This window comes from Electrophorus electricus, chromosome 2 (assembly GCF_013358815.1).
Source record: "Electrophorus electricus isolate fEleEle1 chromosome 2, fEleEle1.pri, whole genome shotgun sequence".
NCBI lineage: Eukaryota > Metazoa > Chordata > Actinopteri > Gymnotiformes > Gymnotidae > Electrophorus > Electrophorus electricus.
The window spans coordinates 29,173,481-29,197,909 of record NC_049536.1 but is presented as its reverse complement, the minus strand read 5'-3'; the positions used below and the strand labels follow the sequence as shown (position 1 = coordinate 29,197,909).

General features: G+C 43.0%; 1 protein-coding gene across 1 annotated transcript; it reads left to right on the top strand.

The window, feature by feature from the left end:
• The first annotated feature begins 118 nt into the window (after positions 1-118).
• On the top strand, positions 119-20,700 carry si:dkey-230p4.1 (centrosome-associated protein CEP250). Its single transcript, XM_027005722.2, has 23 exons — positions 119-287; positions 1,492-1,641; positions 1,764-1,895; positions 2,383-2,445; positions 2,558-2,628; positions 3,216-3,381; positions 3,482-3,588; positions 3,835-4,086; positions 4,402-4,561; positions 6,120-6,263; positions 6,362-6,510; positions 7,618-7,767; positions 7,916-8,072; positions 8,683-8,829; positions 10,641-10,750; positions 11,130-11,271; positions 11,652-11,845; positions 11,975-12,102; positions 12,184-16,256; positions 17,226-17,423; positions 18,693-18,752; positions 19,541-19,612; positions 19,868-20,700. The coding sequence occupies exons 2-23, from the start codon at positions 1,495-1,497 to the stop codon at positions 20,093-20,095; spliced, it is 7,050 nt and encodes a 2,349-aa protein (XP_026861523.2). The 5' UTR covers positions 119-287; positions 1,492-1,494; the 3' UTR covers positions 20,096-20,700.
• Positions 20,701-24,429: the final 3,729 nt, after the last annotated feature.

Genomic DNA, 24,429 nt, shown 5'->3' with positions numbered 1-24,429 from the left:
ATCTATGCAGACAGCCGTGCACGCTGTGTAATCCCCAATGCGCTAGATGGCGCTGTGCGAATAAGACCATGAAACTTCTCGCGCTAGTAATTCAAAATAAGAGTCGGATGAAGTTTAGCTGGGTTACCTAGATTAGCTAATTTTTTTTATTCGATTATCAGAAAAAGACTATGCAATTTAGATACAAATGAAAAAGACTGGTTAGAACACAATGCTTTAAGTTATAAATCTTTGAGGATCAGCATATTAGTTGATGGGGTGCACTCAGATAATACCCATTTGTAAAGGTAGGACAGAAATTGCAACAAGTTTGACACTGAATGGATGCTAGTTAGCGAGCTAGCAAACAAACTATCTTTATGTAAACTAGCGTTAGTTTAGATGAGTCAAGCCTAGAAACAGTAAATCCTGTCGTACTCAACTGTAAGTTAGTTAAAGTCTCATAATCTATTGTGTCCTGTATCTTTACAATAGATTACACTGAAAATAAAAACTTTCTCTTAAGTTTTATGGCTACTCGCTAACCCTAAATAACGTAAACATATGGATGAATGATGCGCCATTAGTTTATAACAGTAACAACACTGAATTCAATTCATTGAATTAAATACACGTGGGGAAAATAAATAAGTAACTTAAACAAGTAGTCTTCAGTATTTCAGTCGAGAAAATCGTTTGCATTGTTATACACCCTGTTGTATTATGAAGGACGGACGTGCTAGCTGATGTCAGGACTGAGACCCCCTGTACTGAACCCTTTGGCGTTTATTCTGCTCTAGCACACAGTCAGTCATATTCAGTGTTAGTTTTAGCTAGGTGCACAGTTGTGATCCTTGGGGTTACTGTGTGTTGTGGAAGGCAAACATGCTCTGATGATGCGCTACACTTTCAAGACTGCTTTCTAAACCTTGTGTAAATCAAGCAACATTCGAGCAAAGTTTAACTGCAGTCTCAAATGGCCAGTGAATCACGTTAGATCTGTTCACACTAACTGCTTACTAAAAGTGACATATAAAACTGGGCCTGATGAGGTGTAGAAAACATCTTTCAGTGTGTGATAAGGCAGTGCAGCCCTGTAATAATAATAGCTGATACTTTTATCCAAAGCAACTTACAATTCTGACTGAACACAACTTGAGGGTTAAGGGTCTTGTTCAGGGGTCCAACAGTGGCACTTGAACCAGCAACTTTCTGATTACCAGCAACTTTCTTAATTACTGAGCTACCACTGCCCACAAATTGATCATGGATCACTGGAGTCAAAGTCCAGCGTGCTAACCATCACATCACAGACACAATAATCAAAGGGCTATGGTAGCACTGCTATCTAATCTTCTACTGGATAAGTACGGTCATTTTAATCAGACACTTCTTGCTCTGCCTCATATCAGAGACAGAGTGCTTATGGCATTCAGAACCTATGGTCTTTCCAGGCCTGGACTGGCAAGTGCTGCTTTAACCTAATGCATTTTATTTTTTGTAATTTGACAGCTGATGGAGACGGAATCCAAATTTTTGATTGGCTGGGAAGAGGAGCGTGCAGAATTGAGGGTGGAGTTATCTAGGCTGAAGGAGGAACTTGCTGAGAGCAAGGCAGAGAAGGAGGAGCTTCAGTCCCGCACACATGCACTGACTGACAGGGTGAGCAAAGATGCCAATACGATTTATAGCATTTAGACACTGACAGTCAGTCCACTGGTGTAGTCACATGGGGGATGTGATATGATGCTTGGATCTGAGGACCCTGTGGGTATTCTGTGCAGCTATCTCAGACTGTGGACATGTCCTTGTCTCTCCGTCTGGATGGCGAGCAGAGAGAATGGAGGAGGAAGCTGAGAGAAGGCACAGAGAGAGAAGGCAGACAGGCTCTGCTTATCCACAAACTACAGAACAAGGTCTGTGTGGAGGGTGTTACACAACTGGAGGGTGGCTGATCCTTTGGGGTGTTAGCCGCTGGTCCAGATGGAAATCTGCCCTCTCAGTGTTCTAGTAGACCTTGTTTTCATATCAAACCACAGCACAGGTTGAGGTTCGCCTGCTCTGACACTATCAGGAACTGTTGGATTCAGTTCTTTAAGGGTTTCGCAATTATGTGATAAGATGAATCAAATTATTAAAATGAGGAAACCCATAAACAGCACATTATATGAGCACCCTCAGGTAGGACTGGGAGACACTATCTCTCTGTGTGTTAACCCTCACTGGGAAAGTGCTGATCTAGAATGAGCTCCCAGTGCATGATTTGTTTTTATTAGATGAAAACTAATCTCAAATCAACACTTGCTCTTTGATATGGGGTATATGTCGCACTTGGTCTTTGTGGAGTTTGCCTCCCCTCGTATTATAGCTGACCATAAAACTTTTACGTTTGCTTTGTCTTAGTTGGTGGAATACAGGGGATTGTGTGGCCATCTGGAGCAGCAGGTACAGACTGCTGAGAGAAAGGTGAGCTTTAGCCCACCCACACACACAGTATCTCTCAGGAAAGTGTGTGCTGCTGCTTTGGAAAGAAAATATCATTTATAAGCTACACCACCATTCCTGTTCTGTTCTGCAGAGAATGCTGCGAGACGAGCACAGTGATGCATTGGAGAGCGCCCTCATTAGGCTGGAGGAGGAACAGCAGAGGTTGGGAAGCAAAATGGTTAATTTCTCAAAAAGGAAATGATCAAATAAACAAATAATTAAAATAAACAATCAAATGACAAGCAAATGACAACACAAAATATACATAGATAATAAAAAGCACAATGACATACAGCACATACACTAATATATAATATAGTATGATGTAATATAATATAATATTACTGTATAATATAGAAGAGTGTGTTGACGTCTATCTCAGCTGATGAGCTGATCTTTGATGTGTTTCCTTATATCACTGGTCATTAAGTTCATGATCGTCTTTCTAATTGGGCGATCAGTCCCAACTGAAGTTATGTAAAAAACTAAGGTTGTTACACATGTAAACATAATATTCATGTGCGATCGTATATATATGTATGTGTGTGTATATATATATATATATATATATATATATATATATATATACACACACACACACACACACACACACACATTTCAGAATCATTTTCTATAAAATGAATAATGCTCAGTATAGCTTAAACTATACTGTCAACTATAATTTTCTTGGGGTTGATGACCAGAATACCACATCATGAATGCCATCATAACGTGTCTTACCTGTGCAGGAGTGTGGCGCTGGTGGGAGTCAACACGCTATTACGTAGTCAGCTCAGCCAAACAACAGAAGCAAACCAAGCCCTGCAAGGTGACTTAAAGAAGCTGACAGCAGATTGGACTAAAACAGTGGAGGAGGTGGGACAAAGGGAAATTGACTGGCACCAAGAGAAACAGGTGTGCAGTAACTAGGTGTGACAATACACACACCCTATGGCTTAAATACACACTGTCTGTGCTGCTGGGGCAAGTGTGATCGCTTAACTGTGGCCCACAGACTTTGTCCAGATATGTGTCAGGAGAGCACGCCAGGCTTCTGCTGATCTGGGGAGGGGTGGAGGCTCTCCGACGCCAGTGCCACACTATAAAGACCGCCACAGACAAGTGAGGGAACGTCTGCATGCTGGTTTGCTCTGCAAAGAATATAGAATATTTAAGAAACAGATTCAGAATATGGATTGGAATACATTTTTAAGGCTTTATGAGTATGCATGTATTACGCTGTTGTATGCTGAGAACAGTAACTCAGATCTTCTATCATATGTACCAAAGTGTGGCTATTAGAAAGCTTGGTGCAATGTTGTGATAAATCTGCCCTGAAGTTTGTTCTTGGTTGTTTGCATTGCGCAGAGACCTATGGGAGCTGAGGGCGGAGTTTTCTCGCCTGTCATCCACTTTACTCTCTCTGCCTTGCCTTCCTGCTGTCTCCTCCACCCATGCGTCTCCCCCTCTCTCCTCCACCCTCACGTCTCAGCCTCTCTCTTCCACCCACGCATCTTCCTCCACCCCGGGACCCATGACTGTGGAGGACTTGCGTCAGGAGCAGACAGTCCACCCAGAACTCATAGCTGTGCGTGAAGAGAACTCTGGGCTCAGGTACAGGTCAGTGCAGAGCCCGGGGACCAGATGTGTAATCTACACTTCATCCCAGTTCCCGTTCCCTCAACTTCACCACATAGGCATCATTACAGTGGACCTCTATTATCCCTACTGGACTCACATTGACACTCTGGAATTAGTTTGACTGTGTTTTGCTCTGTTCATTTCATAAGTGCTTAAGAAATACGAACGTGTATACTTTGAGAATAGTACTGAGATTGTTAGTACCTGGTGTGAGTTCCTTGGAAAATCCAGAGGGTTTGGGACACTTATGAGACATGATGTTTGATGTTTAGATGGTGTGATTGCTGTTTGCAGGATTGGAGAGTTGATGGACACTGTAAAAGCTCAGGAGTGTGAGAGGCAAAGACAGGAGCTGGAGATGGAGAAGATCAGGGAGAGAGAGCAGCAGAGAGAGCAGCAGCACACAGAGACTCAGAGAGACTTGGAATCAGTCCAAAACGCTGTCAGAAACTTGGTAGGTACAGCAGTGGGGCATGTACTGATGTATCATTTTTGTTGATTACAAACACATGTTTTCCTATTGCAAGATAAAATTTCAGCTAGTCACTGAAATATTTATTTTAAATTTGAAAAATGTAATGAATCAGGTTAAATGTTAAAATATGAGTTTAGTCAGTGTTTTCCATAAATGAATTTAACAGTGATGTAAAGTTCAGTATTGGATCCAAATGCCCCCCAGTAGCCTACCAGCCACTTCTGTGCTGGTAACATTTGCTTCAGACATAGGCTAGCTAATGATGTCTCAGCTACAGTATTACCTGAGCTAGGTAAACTGCTAAATATGGAACGGGCCACTTCTGTGTAAAATAACCTGCAGTTATTTTAACCTGGTTAGCTATCTTGTGTGTTCTTAGATGGTTTATTGACTATTAATGATATGAACGATAAACTGTCTGGAGATATGATTAAGTAAGATATGAACGTATATCTGGAAATGACGCTGGGGTTTCCCCAACACCGCTGTGGCTGGATGAAGGGGTCTGAGAGTTATCTAGACCTCTGCATGATTCACGCCCTGTATGTAGGCCTTACCTGAAACAAACCTATTTATCTAAAGTCAGCTCATCATAAATGATAAACTCACACTGGATTATTACTGCTAGCATTTAGTGAAACGCCCAGCATTTCACACTGAAGAGATTTTGAGCTTATATGTTATGTGATCTCAAGTTAAAAAGGTTTACATGAGTGAGTTTTAAACTAAAATACAATTAGGAATTGGTGGAATTTGGAAGAACTAACTGAAACTTTAAAATATCTGAAATATCAGTGAAATACCAGTGAAATACCAGTGCCAGAGCAATAAGCAATGCCAGACTTCACCCACTGAAATCTGTACGGCGTCCACACAACCTGATCTAACCGCTCTACCCTAGAGCCCACCTAACCGCTTTATCATAAAGCTGCCCTAACCACTTCACTATAGTGTGCGGTCAGCAAGTCTGAGTGGTTGCAGTAGTTTGTGTGGGTAAACAGACAAGTGTCTTCTATTTCTGTTCTCTCTGAGTATGCATATACACGCCTTTATGTGTCTGCGTGCTCTCTGCGTGTATGCGTGTACATGCCTGCATGCGTCTCCATGTGCTTATGTTAATTCCTGATTAGATTAAAAGCAGATGCAGTTTGCTTGCTTAATCATGTATTTCAACATCATGAGAAACTTTTATCCCAACTTTATCTTGAGAGAAAAAATATATTATGATATTAAGAAGGTTGCACAGAAATTACTAAGTAAATACTCATTAAATACTAATTAAATAGTCAGTAAGTACTAATTAAATACTCATGGCCTTTCTGCATTTACGCTGCAATTAGGCTTCAGCATTAAGAGAAAATGAGGGAACCTCAGAGGAAAACTATTAACATAACATAATTAACATATTAATATAATTAACATACTGAACAGTGTGTGTGTGTCTGGACATTGTGCTGTTATCCAGTACAGGAGTATGTACTGAACAGTGTGTGTGTGTGTGTTTGTGTTTGTGTGGACATTGTGCTCTGTTATCCAGTACAGGGTTATTGTCTCTCTAAGGCTGGATGGACATTCCAGAAATGTGGCTAGCCATGTTGAGCCCAATGATGGCTTGTCTTCTGTGCTGACAATTATCGCTCAGGCTGAGACAGCCCTCCAGTGGAGACACCAGGAACTGGAGGTCCATAACCAAACTCATTTGTTAGTATTCATTAACATCTGGTGTTGGTTTAATGCAGGAAGTTAATTTAGAGAGTTGCTGGCACCTTCTTCTTCCAGGAAGCTGAGGGGAACTTGCGCAGGTTGAGGGTGGAGACTGAATCACTGGAGCAGCGAATCAAAGAGCTCTGTGATGAAAGGGAGGAGTTTCAGGACCAAGCCAATCAGACAGCTCTGGAACTAAAGCAGACACAAAGACTGTTGAACAGGTTTGTGCTACTTTTTCATAGAAGGTCTAGTATTTTTGATTCCCAGAGTTTTAAGTGGACATTGACATGTGTGATTAAAATGCGTCCTGCATCACTGCGCTACACCCCTCCAGTGTTACTGCAATACATCACTCCAGTGTTAGTGCGCTACACCCCTCCGGTGTCACTGCGCTACACCACTCCAGTGTCAGTGCGCTACACCCCTCCAGTGTCAGTGCACTACACCCCTCCAGTGTCACTGTGCTACACCCTTCCAGTGTCACTGTGCTACACCACTCCAGTGTCAGTGCGCTACACCCCTCCAGTGTCACTGTGCTACACCCCTCCACTGTCACTGCGCTACAGCCCTCCAGTGTTAGTTTGCTACACCGCTCCAGTGTCACTGTGCTACACCCCTGCAGAATCACTGTGCTACAACGCTGCAGTGTTAGTGCGCTACAACCCTCCAGTGTTACTGCGCTACAACCCTCTGGTACAAATTTCCCAACAGCTGCGCCTATACTGGCGCTCAATGCCAAGGCATGTTAGAAATCAGAATGCATATATTTTTCTGCCTAAGGTGGGTAAACTGTTTTTGCTTTCCACGGCAGCTTCAAATGTGAACCTCTCACACATGTGCTGAATATGTTTATACTCATTCATAACTCTTACAGGAACCTGAAGCTATGATGGCTGTAAATGTTTTTATGCTTGTGTTTATGCTATGGGCAGTGGTAGCTCAGTGGTTAAGATACTTGTAATTGGAAGGTTGCTGGTTCAATCCCCACCACTGCCAAATTGCCATTGTTGGGCCCCTGAGCAAGGCTCTTTACCCTCAGTTACTCAGGTTGTACTCAGTCATAATTTTAAAAGCATCAGCTAAATGCCATAAATGTAAATGTGTTGGTATAAGACCTGCACCCAGTTTATGAACTCAACACCACACACAGTTCTTATTGGGTTCTGCTGTTGTCCAGACCTGAGCAGATACATGTGCAGATTTTCAGTTGCAGGTGTTGCAGCAAGAATGAAGTTGTGGAAGGTTAGGGTTAGGTGTTAGGGGTCAGGTTATGTCCAGAGTTAGGGGTAGGGTTATAGTTGATCCTAACCCTTGCTATGGCGTTGCAGCGAGAAGGAAATCGTGGATGGGTTACGAAGGCAGCTGGTGGAAATGGAGACACACAGTGAAGAGCTGACTAAAGAAAACAAACAGCTGAGATTCCAGAGGGAGAGGGAGGATGAAGAGAGGAGTGAGTCTGAAAGAGAGCGACAGAGGCGGTAAGAATTCAGACTGTAGAATTTAGACATTTAGCCTCATGCAAAGCAAACCTGGTTTGCTAAATGAATGGTTGAATTGGATCCTTATCTTTAACAGTTGAGTAGTGAGTTTTCTGTTGGGAGTGTGTAACAGGCCTTTGTGTTCCAGAGTCGAGACGGAGCTTCTGGAGAACGCGCAGCTCTGTGAGAGAGAGAGCCGCACTCGCTTGGAGTTGCACAACCTGCAGGGGGCACTGGAGAGAGAGAGGCTCGAGAGAGAACGCATAGAGAGAGAAGCAACAGAAATCAAGGATGCTCTCGTTAAGGTAAATGTGTAGGTGGGACTATTGTCTAGATTATTGTCCATACCAGTCACTCTGACTAAACCAGTCTATTCTACTGTCCATACCAATCACTCTGACAAACCAGTCTAGACTACTTTCCATACCAGTCACTCTGACAAAGCAATGATCATCTAATATTGCGATCAGGAATATTAAAGATTGAAAACAGTTAGACTGTCGTTATCACAAGGCATTTTAGCTCAGTCTGACCTATTTTACACTCTCTCAGCATACCCCAAAACGTTTAATTACTGCCGCAGTCATGCTGAACTGATGAAGTGGAACATAAAAGTATTATTGTGAATATTACATAAACACACAAACAGCATCCTAACTTACCAATATATGCTATGAGGATGCGTTTATCCTGAGTACGGAACAGACTAGAGGGAGAACTGAGAAGGTGTTTTCGCCACTCTAACTGTGGGATTGTTCATTCATTAAAAGCTGCAGTCAGTAGGGTTGAGAAGAGTGGGCGCTGCATGCTTTTTTTCTTTGTTAACCTTTATAAAATTGTGACCTCTGTGTGTTTTTTCTAGTCTTTCTCTAGCGTGACTCTTAACTGTGTCCTTCCCCATGTCCTCCACCCCAGACTCGAGAGTCGCTAGTGGCCATGTCCTCCAGCTACACGCTTCTGAAAAGGGAAGCAGCAGATGGACGTGATGCCTTGGAGAAAACTGCTGCGCTAAATGAATCCCTGGCTCGCGACAAGAGCAGCCTCAACTCCCGGATTCTGCAGGTCTGAGACAAATCTGTGTCTTGTAGCCCAGATCTCACAGCTTCTCACTATTTCTCATGTTTTCACATTGTTTCTCATTGCCAGTGTGCCCCAGGCCCCTAGACCATAGGCAGTCACCCATGTGTTTGTAGCGAATTCGAAGCTCGATTGTGGTGGCTGGAGGGGGCATTTGTATACTGCATTCCACATTATTATGCAAATTGGATTTAAGATTTCATTTTTTGTTTTTCAATTAAACTTATGGACAGTATTGTCTCATGGCTCTTTGGATCACTGAAATCAATCTCAGACACCTGTGATAATTAATTTGCCAGGTGAGCCCAATTAAGAGGAAAACTACTTAAGAAGGATGTTCCACATTCTTAAGCAGGCCACAGGTTTTAAGCAATATGTGAAAGAAAAAGGATCTCCCTGCTGCTGAAAAGTGTCAAATAGTGCAATGCCTTGGACAAGGTATGAAAACAGATATTTCACAAAAACCTAAGCGTGATCATCGTACTGTGAAGAGATTTGTGGCTGATTCAGAGCACAGATGGGTTCGTGCAGATAAAGGCATAATGAGGAAGGTTTCTGTCAGACAAATTCATCGGATTAAGAGAGCAGCTGCTAAAATGCCATTACAAAGCAGCAAACAGGTATTTGAAGCTGCTGGTGCCTCTGGAGTCCCGCAAACCTCAAGGTGTAGGATCCCCCAGAGGCTTGCAGTTGTGCATAAACCTACTATTGGGCTCACAAGCAGAAATGGTTGCAGTGGGCCCAGACATACATGAAGACTAATTTTCAAACAGTCTTGTTCACTGATGAGTGCCGTGCAACCCTGTATGGTGCAGATGGATGGAGTAGTGGACAGTTGGTGGATGGCCACCATGTCCCAACAAGGCTGCAACGTCAGCAAGGAGGTGGCGGAGTCATGTTTTGGGCCGGAATCATGGGGAGAGAGCTGGTAGGTCCATTTAGGGTCCCTGAAGGTGTGAAAATGACCTCGGCAAAGTATATAGAGTTTGACAGACCACTTTCTTCCATGGTACAAAAAGAAGAACCGTGCCTTTCGTAGCAAAATCATCTTCATGTCTGACAATGCACCATCTCATGCTGCAAAGAATACCTTTGTGTTTTTGGCTGCTATGGGCATAAAAGGAGAGAAACTCATGGTATTGCCACCATCCGCCCCTGACCTCAACCCTATTGAGAACCTTTGGAGTGTCCTCAAGCAAAAGATCTATGAGGGTGGGAGGCAGTTCACATCAAAACAGCAGCTCTGGGAGGCTATTCTGAAATCCTGCAAAGAAATTCAAGTAGAAACTCTCCAAAAACTCACAAGTTCAATGGATGCAAGAAATGTGAAGGTGATATCAAAGAAGGGGTCCTATGTTAACATGTATCTTGGCCTGTTAAGATGTTTTTTTATTGAAATAGCTTTTGATTTTAGTAAATGTGACCTTTGAATGCTGCAAATTCAACAAATGACCATTTTCAGTTCTTTACAACCTATAAAATGTTTTGAAACGCTGTTGTACATAATAATTTGGAACAGTGCATTTTGAGTTTCTTTATTTTTGAAAAAATACTGTTATCATTGGGAGGTTTGTTCAATAACATTCAATTTATACTCTAACAGTTGATGACTTGAAAACTGTCATTTGCAGTGACCATTTAGGAAAATCAGAGAAAAATATCATTTGCATAATAATTCGGAACATGGTGTATGTCTGTGTTTGGGGGAGGAAGTTGCTTAAGGGTGTGTGTGTGTGTGTGTGTGTGTGTGTGTGTGTGTGTGTGTGTGTGTGTGTGTGTGTGTGTTCTTGACCCAGTTGGAGGAAGAGGTTGATGAAGCTCACATGCAGATACAGAAGTTTAGATCAGATGTGGCGGCTCTGCAAAGGGAATTAAAGGCCGTCTCCATGGAAACCTCCCAGTTAAGGTCAGACATTGCATTGTTTGAAATGACCAAAGACCCCACAGTCTATGGAATGTGGTTGCGTCCAAGCCATGTAGACATTAAAAACCTTCCTTTAGTAGGCTAACTGATAACCTCTGGCATCACTAGTTTTGATGCAGTGACAATAATTCTGTTCTATGCTTGAGATTTTATTGTGGAGCTGAAAAGGTTTTAACTGGAACTGTAGTTGTCTTATTTCTTAGGGACATTAAATAATTATCTCTACTAGTCAGAGATAATGGAGGCAGTTGGTAAAGTGTGTGTGTGTGTGTGAGCTGCAGTGGGGGGCAACTATTCTGCAGTACAGTCTGCTACATGACATGGTAGGATGGAACATAACATAGAAAGTGTGCGTGTTCAGGGCTCACAGGGATACAGAGCTGGACTCCCTCCAGCAGGTCCGACTCGGGGAGAGAGAACTACAGAAAGAGCTGCAGGCCCTCCGAGGGGAGAGAGACATAGAGACCACTGCTCTCGCTGAAGAGAAAGCAAGAAATGAAGAGGTATGAGTGGAAGAGGACTGTTGTTGTGTTTTAGCACAGTGGAGACCGTTGGTGTGTTTTTATTATACTAATTTTGGAAGACATGATTTGATTTAACTATTTAGATTTTATTTTAGTGTTTGTGACTATAATATAGTATATGTACATACAAATACACTTACTACCCAGATAAATTACTTTGTGCTTTGTTTTTGGCGTTGTTATAAAAGGTGCACGAGTAGCAAAACTGTCAATTAGGAGTTTTTATTTCTATTTCCAAGTTGACAATTAAAATATCAGTCTAATAATGGCTACATGTGATGTTGGGATACATGCAATGTTTCAATTTGACTTTGGAATGTGTGTGTGTGTGTGTGTGTGTGTGTGTATGTGCATGTCAGTTGTGTGAGCAGCACAGAGCTGTATGTGAAGAACTAGATAATGTGAAAACAGATCTCTGCAGAATAGCAGAGCAGGAGAAGGAACTGCAGAGAGAGACACATACACATCTAAAGGAGCTCCGACAGCTAGAGGAAACAAAGCATGCTCTGGAGAGACAAAATGAGGAACTGAGGCAGGACAGAGAAGAACTCAGGTAAGGTGTGTGTGTGTGTGTGTGTGTGTGTGTGTGTGTGTGTGTTTCTGAAAGGGCTCCAAACTGTGGAAATGATGCGTTAGGTTGAGTCATGTTACTCTGGTGTGTTGATAGTGTTGTTGTTGACAGAAATTTGACTGAGACCCTGCAACAGCAGCTGTGTGTGGCCCAGGACCAGGCTTCTATGCTGGAGGTGCAGTGTACACAGCTAAACCTGCAGATCAGCACACTGCTGCAGGCCAAAGATGTGCTCCATGGTGAGTCCTGGCTGCTGATGTTATTACTTTTCAAATGTTGGTGAATGCCAACTGACTACCTGTGACCTTTTCGCTGCGTAGGTGAGATCCAGTGTCTTCATGCAGAGCTGGAGAGAGACGCAGTGGTGAGACAACAGGAGAAACATGTAGCAAGTGAGGAAAGGAGAAGGTGTGAAAAAGAGACTGAACACTGTCGAGCAGAGGTCAGGAGACTGCGGACGGAATCTGAGAGAACGTCAGAACAGCTCAAGATCCAGGAGCTAGAGCAGGATGAAGAAAGAGGGAAGTGGCAACAGGAAAGAGAAGCTCTGAACTCTGAGCTGGGTCAAAGAGATGGAGAAGTGGAGGCGCTGAAGAACAGGATGGAAGCTCTGGTGGCTCAAAACAGGGAGCTGTCCAATATGGTTGATGAGAGAAACTCTGAGCTGGAGCAGCTTCAGGTGGAGCTAGCAGGAGAACGCAGAGACCTGGAGATGAGACTGCAGCAAGCAAATGAGGAGATGGAAAGATGGAAGACGAGTACAGTGGACATTCAGAGAGAGAAGGAAGAACTGAATCAGCGGGTTTTACAAAGAGAAGAGCAAACTAATGCAGAATTAGAAATCACCAGAAGAGAGAAGGGTCACATAGCCAGTCTTTTGAGACAGAGGGAAATTGAGATTCAAAAGAAAGACAAAGACACTGAGGAGTTCATGTTGAAAGTGAGATTGCAGGAAGGTGTAATAGAAGCACTCAATTCACAGTTAAAAGAGAAAGAAGTCCTGGAGAGGAAGCTAACTGCTCTGGAGGAGCAGGGCGCTCAGCTGAAGGAGAGGGAGAGTGCTAAAAGACAAGAAGAAGAAAGACGACAACAGGAGAGGGTGGCAGAGGAGAGAGAGAGGGAGGTGAGGATAAGAGGAGAGCTGAGAGAGAAAGAAGCAGCATTAGAGCAGCTGAAAGACCAACTGGAAGAACTACTAAGGGACAAGAAACACATTTGTTGGATGCTGGAGGAAAAGGAGGGTAATCTAGAAAAACTCCAGAACAATTTGACAGGAGAACAGAAAAATCTGGAACGTATAGCTAGAGAAGCAAAAGATGAGATAGAGAGGTGGAAGAGGAGGGCAGGTGACGCAGAGAAAGAAAAGGAGGTAGTGAACCAAATGCTGGCAGACCGAGTGGAGAGAGAAAGAAACGACCTCAGTGCTCTGGAACAAGAAATGGATGACTTAAGAAATGTGCTACAAGAAAGAGAGGAAGCACTACAAAAGAGAGTGAATGATATTATGGACTTAAAATCTACACTAGAGTTGTTAGAAGGGATCATAGAGAATGAAAGGAAGCACAAGGAGACACTGGAAGGCCAGCTTATTATGTTAGGGGAACAGAACTCACATCTTATTAAAAGAGACGAAGAGAGGCTGAAAGAACGGAACAAGATGGAGGACGAGCACCAAGAGCAACAGAAGGTGCTGTGCAGAGAGCTTGAGCAGAGAGACGGAGAGATAGAAAACCTCCGATCCAAAGCAGAAGAAATACTAAAGGAGAAAGATGAGATACTAGACCGACTGGATGAGAGAGATACTGAGTTAGAGAAACTGAAAGCCAGACTAACAAAAGAACAGTTGACATTTGAGCAGAGAGTAAAAGAAGATAATGAACAAAGGGAGAAATGGAAGATGCGGATTGAGGAACTGGAAAAGGAGATACAGAGATTGGAAGAGAGGGAAGAAAGCTGGATAAGACTGGAGGAAGAGGGACAGGAGCGAGAACAGGAGATGAGAGGAGAGATCTGTCGGATGGGACAGGAGCTGAAGCAGCTCAGAGTGAAGATGGCAGAGATGGATGGAGAAAACAGGGAAATGCAATGGAAGACAGTGGAGCAAAAAGAGCGCCTTGAGTGCCAGGCCGCCCTTCTCAGGGAGAGGGAGCAGGACGCAAACAGACTGAGAGAGACTTTACAACAGAAAGAAGAAGATGAAACAAAAAAAGCTCAACAGGGGCAGGAGGACCTGAGGAAACTGAAGGAAAGGCTGACTGTGATGGAGCAGGATCTGAAAGACACACAGTCCCTCCTGGACAAAGAGGGACATCTACGCAAGGAGAAAGAAAAGGAGCTTTTAAGCTGTAGCCAAAAACTTCAACTGGCAAACGCCAAAAGTGCCAAAGAGGAAGAAAAAGTCCAAGACCTGGAAGAAACAAGCAAAAGATTGATGGAAGAGGTGGAAATGTTGAGAGGAAAACTTGAGGAAAGGTCAGGAGAACTGGAGAGGAAATTGCAACTGCTACAAAACCATGAAAGAGAGGTTAAGAATCTAAAAATCAGACTGGAGGAAGGTAAAGAGGAAAACAAAGGGTTAAGGAGGTCTCTGAGTCAAAAGGAGGGAGAGACTGAGCAGTTTGAGATCCGTCTGAAAGTACAGAGTGAAAAACTGAGAGCCAAACTAGAAGAGCTTCAACAAGAACAGCACAGCCTGGTGAAACTCGAGACACAAGTTCTAGAACTAGAAGAAGAAAGGGATCATCTCTCATCAGAACTGAGAAGGAAAGAGAGAGATGTTGAACTCTGTAAAGAAGAGACTGGAAGAGAAAAGCAAGAGAAAGACATCATGAGTGTCTCTCTCAAACAAAAAGAGGAGGAACTGAAAGGAGCACAGGAGAGGGAGGAGGCTGTAGTCACCCAGGTGGCAGCACTACAACAGGAAGTGGCAGCACTCTCTGCGAGCAAGGAACGCGCAAGGTCTGTGATAAGGGAACAAAATGAGGAGAACAAGAAGATTAGAGAAGGGCTAAAAGCTGGCCTTCAGGAGATGGCCACTCTAAGGGAGTTACTAGAGGAGAGCCATCGCGAGGGCGAGACACTCAGGGCTATCCTTCAGGGGAAGAAGGGTGAAATGGTCCGGAGCAAAGAGAAGGAAGATGGGACAGCAGCAAGAGCAGAAACAGATTTACAAGCTCGAGTTCAGAGAATAGAGAAAAAGAATCTGGATCTACAGGCACAGCTGTTGCTTAGAGAGTGTGAACTGGAAAAGAACGTTGAAGCGGTTACCAGAGAAAGGCGGATGGCTGAGAAGAGAGAAGAAGACCTAAGAACTTTAGAAACCATAGTGAAGCAGAAGGAGGATGAGCTGGCCAGAGTGAAACCGAAGACAAACGCTATGGAAGAACAGAGACCCGATCTCATCCATGTGGTGGCAGAGAAGAGCAAAGAGGTGGAGAAGCTGACCAGCAGGGTGAAGGAGCTGGAGGAGGTGCTGAAGGAGAAAAATCAGGATCTGAAAAATTCAGAACAAGTGATTGGGTCACTGCAAAAGGAGAAGAATTACAGACAAAATGAGTTACAGGAAAGAGAAAAAAGGTTTGAACTTCTTAGTAAGGAACTGAGAGAGAAAGAGAGAGAGATAGAACTGATAAAGAACAAAATGCAAGTTAAAGAGAGGATGAATGAAAGGGTTAAATACCTTGAAGCACAGGGTGTTAAGAATATGGAGTTTGCAAAAGAAAAGCTTAATGAAAAAGAAACAGAGTTAGAGAAAGTTAGAGAAATCGCTTTCAAAGAAGAAAAGGCAAGAGTATTCCTGCAGAAACAGCTGGAAGATGCGATGAGGAATACGAAGACTCTGAAATGTCTCCTGGAAAGTCAGGACAAAGAAAATGAAGAGAAAATCGCTAGACTAGAGAGGGACATATACCACCTAAGAGAATCTGAAAAAAATGCCAACAAACTTAAGAAAAAGATTTACAAGCAGCTTCATCATCATTTAAAAGACGTGTCAGGAATCGGTATGATCTGTCATACCCAGACTGAAATGAAGGATCTTCTAAAGAAGGAAGATGAAACAGATGTGTTGAACAGCCAGATGGAGGCTCTGGAGACGGACGTGGAGAATTTGCAGCCTCATACTGATGAAGAGGCCTGTATCCCACAAGATGATGGAGTTTGGGAGCTACTGAACAATCGAGTGTGCGCTGTGCTCCTGGAGAAGCAGGAGACAAGCAGACATTTGAGAGAGAAGGAGTCAGAGGTGTATGCTCTGAAGGAGCGGACAGAGGAGCTCAGCAGGGACAGGGACCGTGTCAGGATGGCTCTGGAGAAGACGGAGTTGATGCTGATTCACTATAAGGAAAGACTCCAGCAGCTGGACCAAGAGAAGACCAAGACAGCAGCAGTGGAGGTGAGAGTAGAAGTGAATAATCCATCGTCTCAGAAGCAAAAAAAGTCTGAGTTTTAAAAATGCATCAGGCGGTGTATAAAATGAGAACTAGTCAAATATTGGTTGACCCAGCTGTGAAACCTTTGTAGTGCTTCACAACTCACAAGAAGTCACAGGTGATGCCAGACAAAACCTGAATCATGCTCTAAAAATGCTGTAAATTAGCTGGTGTTTTTACCCAAAAACTACTGCAGTATACGAAAGAAAAACATCTGGAATAAAGTAAGTACCTGCAGCTGCCAGGATCAAATCCATCAGCTCTTTTATAGATAACCTAATCATGAATATGTGCACACACAATCTCGCTTTATCAGTACTGTTGGATAGTGATAGACCAGTGAGCCTTATCAATACTGTTGGTTAGTGTTGGACCAGTGAGTGTTATTAATACTATTGGTTAATGTTGGACCAGTGAGCCTTATCAATACTCTTGGATAGTGATAGCCCAGTAAGCATTATCAGTTCCACTTAGTTAGAGCTGGACTAGTGAGTGTTATCAATAGTTGGTTAGTGTTGAACCAGTGAGTGTTACCTATACTGTTGGTTAGAGATGGGGCTCATGAGGAAAACATGATGTGGGCATCTGTGATTTGATGTGAGCCTTTGGCATTACTTGGATCAGGCCAATTGAACTGCTGGTTCAAAGTTATTTTTCTTTATGTCTTCTAAACTCTAGAATAATGGTATTAATATTGTGATATTATAAATGGTAGCTTATTAGTTTTTTTTTTTTTTCAAATTTAAAATAACACGCTTCTTTAGGCAGTCTTATGGATTCACTGGGTCTTTTTTTACAATTTCAAAAAATGTTTATCATATAAATTTGAAATTTTATTATATGTTAAGAACTTTAAGATTCTGGACCTTAAAAAGAGCGCTATAAATAAGCATAATTACTATTACACTATTATTATTTCACTCACCTGTCAGGATAGTGGAGTGGAGGGCAGGTGTGGGGAGGAGGTGGAGCCAAGCTCAGCGGCAGAAGAACGTTTGTGCGCCATGCAGAGGGCTGTGGCCCAGCTGGAGCTGCAGCAGAGAGAACTACAGCAGAGAAACCGACACCTGGAGCAGCACATCCAGAGGCTGAAGACCGAGAGGCAGCACCTGCGAGACACCTTAAAGCAGGTAAACCAGTCTATAGGACACAGGCTACTGGGTCATTGAAGGTGTATGTGTGTGGCTGGACAGTGTGATTCCACTGTTCATGCTGGAATGAAGTCTAAAATTAGCCAGATCAAAAACCACCATCTTGTTCATACTTGTGCTGTAGAGACCATGAGACTGTGCTATGGTATGTGGCCCATGCTGTGGACTGTGCTTGGTGTCTAACCCTGTGCAGGTCATTTACAGGGCTGTGAGAGGGAGACAGCAGGTCGTTTACAGGGCTGTGAGCGGGGGACAGCAGGTCGTTTACAGGGCTGTGAGAGGGGGACAGCAGGTCGTTTACAGGGCTGTGAGAGGGGGACAGCAGGTCGTTTACAGGGCTGTGAGAGGGGGACAGCAGGTCGTTTACAGGGCTGTGAGAGGGGGACAGCAGGTCGTTTACAGGGCTGTGAGCGGGGGACAGCAGGTCGTTTACAGGGCTGTGAGCGGGGGACAGCAGGTCGTTTACAGGGCTGTGAGCGGGGGACAGCAGGTCGTTTACAGGGCTGTGAGCGGGGGACAGCAGGTCGTTTACAGGGCTGTGAGCGGGGGACAGCAGGTCGTTTACAGGGCTGTGAGCGGGGGACAGCAGGTCGTTTACAGGGCTGTGAGAGAGGGACAGCAGGTCGTTTACAGGGCTGTGAGAGGGGGACAGCAGGTCGTTTACAGGGCTGTGAGCGGGGGACAGCAGGTCGTTTACAGGGCTGTGAGCGGGGGACAGCAGGTCGTTTACAGGGCTGTGAGCGGGGGACAGCAGGTCGTTTACAGGGCTGTGAGCGGGGAACAGCAGGTCGTTTACAGGGCTGTGAGCGGGGGACAGCAGGTCGTTTACAGGGCTATGAGCGGGGGACAGCAGGTCGTTTACAGGGCTATGAGCGGGGGACAGCAGGTCGTTTACAGGGCTGTGAGCGGGGGACAGCAGGTCGTTTACAGGGCTGTGAGCGGGGGACAGCAGGTCGTTTACAGGGCTGTGAGAGAGGGACAGCAGGTCGTTTACAGGGCTGTGAGAGAGGGACAGCAGGTCGTTTACAGGGCTGTGAGAGGGGGACAGCAGGTCGTTTACAGGGCTGTGAGCGGGACCTTGCAGGTCGTTTACAAGCCTGTGATAGGGACCCTGCATTACGTTTACAGTTCTTGTCTGCTCATATGTTCATGTCCGCTAATATGGACAGACACTGGGTCCAACCTGTTCTAAACTGTTTTCAATAGGTTAGTCATTGATACGATATCCTTATTTTTGGTGTCCATCAGGTTGAGCTCGAGAGGGGGAAATTGCGACATCAGCTGTCCCAATCAGATACTGGCATCAAGGTATGACTGAGTAACTTCATTCCTGTGTGTATCTGGAGTTTTGGACAGTAACGCTGAGGTTTCCTTTAATTTATAGACCAGTGGAGCTTTTAATTGTCAGAAGGCCTCTGTTAGCCTAATGTTTCTTAGCCTAATTCACATCACATGCTGTTCATGTTGGAGTGGAAAGTTATGCCATCTTCACTACCAAGACTTCATCATAGGCATACATTAGCACAGTAATCAGGATCAGCTTTGTCAGGTCTTAGTCTATATCAGGACTGAGCCAAGAATGTCTAAAGGGAGTCGAGACTTGGCGTCAGCTTCTGAATTGATTCAGCTACATGGACGATGCGTAATACAAGGGACTGGGAGGAGTGGGACTGCACAAACACGTGTGTGTGGTCCAGGCAAACCCAAGAAAGAAAAATAGATAGGTCCAGTCTGCAAAGTGGTGGAATCAATAAAACTGAGTCAAGAAAACACGCAAATGACCCTGGCTAAAGCACAATATGAACAGAGAAAGTCTCAGAACTGCAGTGACAACACTAGCAGGAGTTCATAGCATACTGTGGGACGAGGCAGTCTAAACTAAGGCTAACTAATGTGTAAATAACTAGTGAGAACTAAGACCAGTAACCATAGAAACGGTCAGTTCAGGAGAGAAGAAGACCTAAGGTGGTGATGTGTGAAAGCTAGGGAGAGTTTCTGTTTTTGTTTAACAGGCTAGTAAAGACAAACTTCATGCTGTGCAGCAAGTTGTAAGCTTGATTTACTGATTTACCTGGAATAAATGGTTTACCTCGCAGGAGCCCCAAGTCCCAGCTGGGTCTGATGAGCTAAACAGCCTGCGAGCTCATGCAGGTGAACTGGCTGAGCAGGTGAGGGGGAGCATCTGGTATGATCACTTATGCAGATGAGAAAATGATGATATATAACAAGCCATGATTGACTGCTAGAGTGCATGTCGACACTACTGCTTGTAAAACGAAATTAAAAACATTGCTGGATATGTTCACCTAGTGGCTATTTTTAGCTTCACTAATGTAGGGTCACACGCTTAACCAGCAGCACATCTGAAAGGGCACATACAGTCCTGCAGTGCTTGTAAGTGTTCTCTGTCTCCAAATGTGCAGGTTCACTGTTTGCGTCTGATGCTGGCAGCCAGTCAGGAGGAGCGGACTGAATTCATCGATCGCTCTCTAATGAATAGCCACAGACTGTTGTCCCTGAGGCAGGACCTGAAGCGCTCTTTGCTGCTGGTGACTGAGCGCATGCAGCCCTCAGTCCTGCAGGCAGAGACCGACCGACTAGACAGAAGCATCAGAGAGGAAGAGCTCAGCTTCACTCTCAACCAAAGCTGAAGAAGAAATCAACCTCAGTATCCATCAGCTCTTGTACAGAATTTTGCACTTTATTTTTTTAGCATGGATTCTGTGTACGTTACTTACTTCATGCCATTTTTATGTATTTATTGTTCAATTTCTATTATGTATAATTATCATTATCATTACTATTGTTTGGCATTTGTTTATATTTGTGAGAGCATCTAAATCTATCCTGAAGCTTTATTGCATATAGATCAGTACTGAAAAGTTAGTTAAAGCATAGACTAAACGTACAGGCCATCCAATAATATATTATATAATATATATAATAATATATATATTATAATATAATAATAGTCATGCATTAGTCTGTCCAGAATCAGGGATGGGAATGTCACCTGGGTTGAATTCTGATGTTTTCAAACCCTGATTGCAGGGCAGCAGTTTAATGTACATGTTCTAAAGTGTGAAGGAGAGACTACAATGTAACCGTTCTGACAGCCACTAATATGAATTTGTGTTTTTAAGAAGAACAAATTTGGTGACATCCTTCAGGTAACAAATACACAAATGTTTTCTTGCCAACACATGGAAGAAGTGTTTCAGTATTTAATTAAACCTCAAAGGCTTTTCTAATATTTTTAACTTGTTTTCTCTTGTTTTTAAACACTGCTGGGAGGCAGAGGTTTCTTATATAATGCATGCAGGACAGTGCTGGGGTTAGGGTTAGGACAGTGTTGGGGTGTTTGGTTTTTGCACTTATGGTGAGCATTGAGCACAAGTCAGTGCACATAACCAGGGCCATTGTAGGAAGCACTTGACTGACTAACAATAATCTCAAAAATCTTATCAGAATACTCAGTTGCAGTAACGTCTTGTCTTAGCAAAACCAAATTCTGCTATAGGTTCAGATGGTTGTAGTCTAAAGACATGGTGGGAGAAACACCTGCTGAATCCTGGTACTGTTGTAAAATCTTATTTTGTGTTTTCTGTTACAGTACAGGGTCACACCCGTGTACTTCACCGGGTGTGGACTTTCAATACATGCATGTTCAAGCACACCATAACACAGCTTTATCAGAACAGGAAGGAGAACGTTGAAGTGCCATAAACTTGCACTGTAATACAGGTCATTATGTCTGACCCCTGTTAGTAAGCTGTTGTGTTCTGTTGTGTTGTGTTGTTCTGTTGTGTTGTCTGAAAATTATCTATGAATATTTTATTTGCAACTGTTCTGGTACATATATTCTGTGGAGAAATATGGCTATTAGACATATCATAAACTTTTTAAAGTGTTATGTTTGCAAGCTCTGCTATTTTTAATTGAAGCAACATGGTATAAGAAGCTGTGCCTTACAGTGATTACTAGTGTAATTGGTTGTCTAGTGGGTGTTTTCAGGGGTGTTGGTAGAGTCAGTGGATATCCAGGGGAGTTGTAGGTTACCCCTATCCCTAACTATTAGGCAGTCGAGACACTAACAAAATATGAGTACATAGCCCCAGATCCATAAGATAGATTTAGGGAGCATGTAACTGGTAAAATATGTTTAAATTTGATTTAATATCCCAACCCACAGCAACAGTAGAATTATATTTTTCAGTGTATACATGTAAGGAACTATTTCTAGTAGATGTGTTCTTAATAAAGGAGGCATTGAGTGTTGTAAGATATGTGTTCTTAATAAATGAAACATTGTAGTAATAGATATGTGTTGTTAATGAAGGAGGCATTGAGTGTACTAATATACTCTAATCAAGTTGGAGTATATGAATCCTTAATTGGTCATTTCCTGTGCATAACGTAGTTTAATGCTGGTGAACCATCTAACAGTATGCTAGAGAGACTTCTGGATATAAATACTGCAACACAGCAGTAGTGTTCTGAGAAATATTAACTGACTGCAGCTGGAGTTCATTCAGTTTAAATGATGGCCAGCAGCTCTAGGTGACTAGCCATGCTCAATAGAATATGGGTTATAGGGGAGAGAATGAACTTGAGATGAGGTAAACTATACGAATGAGCCTAAATGCAGTAACAGTGGAAAGATTTTTTTTGCACCCTATTTGAAAACTGATAGCTTAACATAGGAGACTTGTAAACTTCAGCTGTAGGCTAATAATGAAATATATGTTTCATTATAGTTCCCTGATTATGATTTTGTACTAGATTTCCAGTAAACACAACTATGAGTAGTTAACAAATTGTTAACAGTAAACATGAGGTAGGCAACATACAAATGAAGTGATCAGAATGGATAATGCAAATTAATAAGGAACAGGTAAAGTAAACAGCCACATTTTACTGGCTATCATTTGGCATTATAGGTTAAATGGCAAGTTGTTACTTTGTGAATCTGTGGTAAACAGAAACATGTATATCTGTGAATGTCACTGTGGTTTGAGAAAGGTTGGTTGTCCTGGTAGGGGTTTGGATCTGGTGAAATTTATGGTCACAGTTCTTTGAAGTACAAGCAGGCTGTTAAGTGCTTCCCACATTTCATTCTGTCAGTTTTATGACACCTAAGAAGAGAAGGGTCAGAAAGCCAGGCGAGCTAGGCCATTTATGGCTTTGTTGTTCAGCATCAAGGCGCCAGAGGGGTCCTGGGTCCTGTCTGTGGTGCAGGGGGGAAAGCCCACCCTGACCAGGTCAAAGTTTCATTAGAGGATAATTTGCACTTGTGTTGCGACAGGAGTTTTAATAATAGCCAATTCTTTCCTCAATTAAATAAATAATTCCTTTATTTAACAAAATTTAACAATTTTGATCCTCCAACATAATTTATTCCCTCAATAATTTGTACCCATTTAACTTAAATTTGCTTGTTAGTGTGGTGCAGATACACACCGGAATGTTCGGAGGTAGGACATTTAGGAAAACATGCTCTTTTATTACAGAACATACAGTGAGAGACACATAAACATAACTAGCCAATTTCAGGCTGGCGTAACTGCAAGGAAGTTTCCTTCTGAGGTTGTAGCTGGTACTCACTTTCTCTGGGCCCCTACTGAAAAGGAGACCGTTGAAGTAGGTTCCCCACATGTGGCACAGGTACACCCAATTTCAGGTACCCACTGAACTGTCCTATAAGCCTTTATCTTTCTCAGTGTTGCTGTATTCTGTCTCCCGTATAGACAGCTTGTAATTATTATACATCCTGATTGTTTTTTTCCCTTAATCAGCGGAGAGAAGTCAGTGGACCCCTAACCCTAAATGCTTTAACCTAGTTAAAAGGGAGCGTTTAGTCAGTGGGCCCCTAACCCTAACCACTTTAACCTAGTTAAATGCCTGCTGGCACTGCTCTGAGTGCTGGATTTTTTAAAATTAATTCTGCTTTTGTATTTTTTCCTAATTTTTAGTTGTATCCAATTCCCACTTGTCAAGTAGGTCTCCCCCATGTCACAGCCAATCTAATATTTTCTCATGCAATACCACCCCTTATTAGCTCATAGATGCCTGTGATTGGTCAATGTTTCTAAAACTGGCAGAGGAGAGAGAGTATGCCCCTCCCTCCACGAGAGCACAGCTAATTTCCTCTTGAAGGCTCCTGGCCACAGATGGCCGTGGCATTATCAGATATCGAACCACATGTCCCGTGACATAGCATCTTCATGCACAAACTTTTGTCCCATGGTGTAGTGTCTATGTATTGTGTTGTTTGAGTTTTAATAAACATCCAACCAGCCCATCCATTAGTGGATGGTGCTGGTGTGAATTAATTCCCAAAAGATTGTATAGTTTGTATATAAATTCATGGCAAAGTTGATTGTTCAGCCTCCCTCCCCTACTGCGTGGCAGCCACAGCTGTCTGCTGACCTGATTGCATGTATTCTTTGGCTTGTTCACTGGGTGCTTGGATTCGGACATCTGTAAAGATGCTTTGTAACACCAGCTGTTGTAAAAAGTAAATACATTTGACTTTGAATAGAACATGGTGTTCATCATGGTTCTGTTTTAGGCCATGTTTTATTATGCGTGTTCTTCATGGTTCTGTTTTAGGCCATGTTTTATTCTTTGTGTTCTTCATGGTTCTGTTTTAGGCCATATCTTATTCTTTGTGTTCTTCATGGTTCTGTTTTAGGCCATGTTTCATTCTTTGTCTATCCTATTAGGATCTATTCTAGAGCTAAACAGTTATTTTGTGAAAACTATAGCTATCCGGATGTAACCTTTAATGCAGGCTTATCAAGTGAGTCCCATATCAGTGAAGTAAGCTGCATGTGGCCAAAATAAGACACATGCTACCCCTAACCTGATGTAATTTATACAAACTAATGCGAATCTGATTTGACATTATTTACACATGTTAACGCTAACCTGACATAATTAATAAATGCTAACCCCAACCTGACATAATTACTACATGCTAACG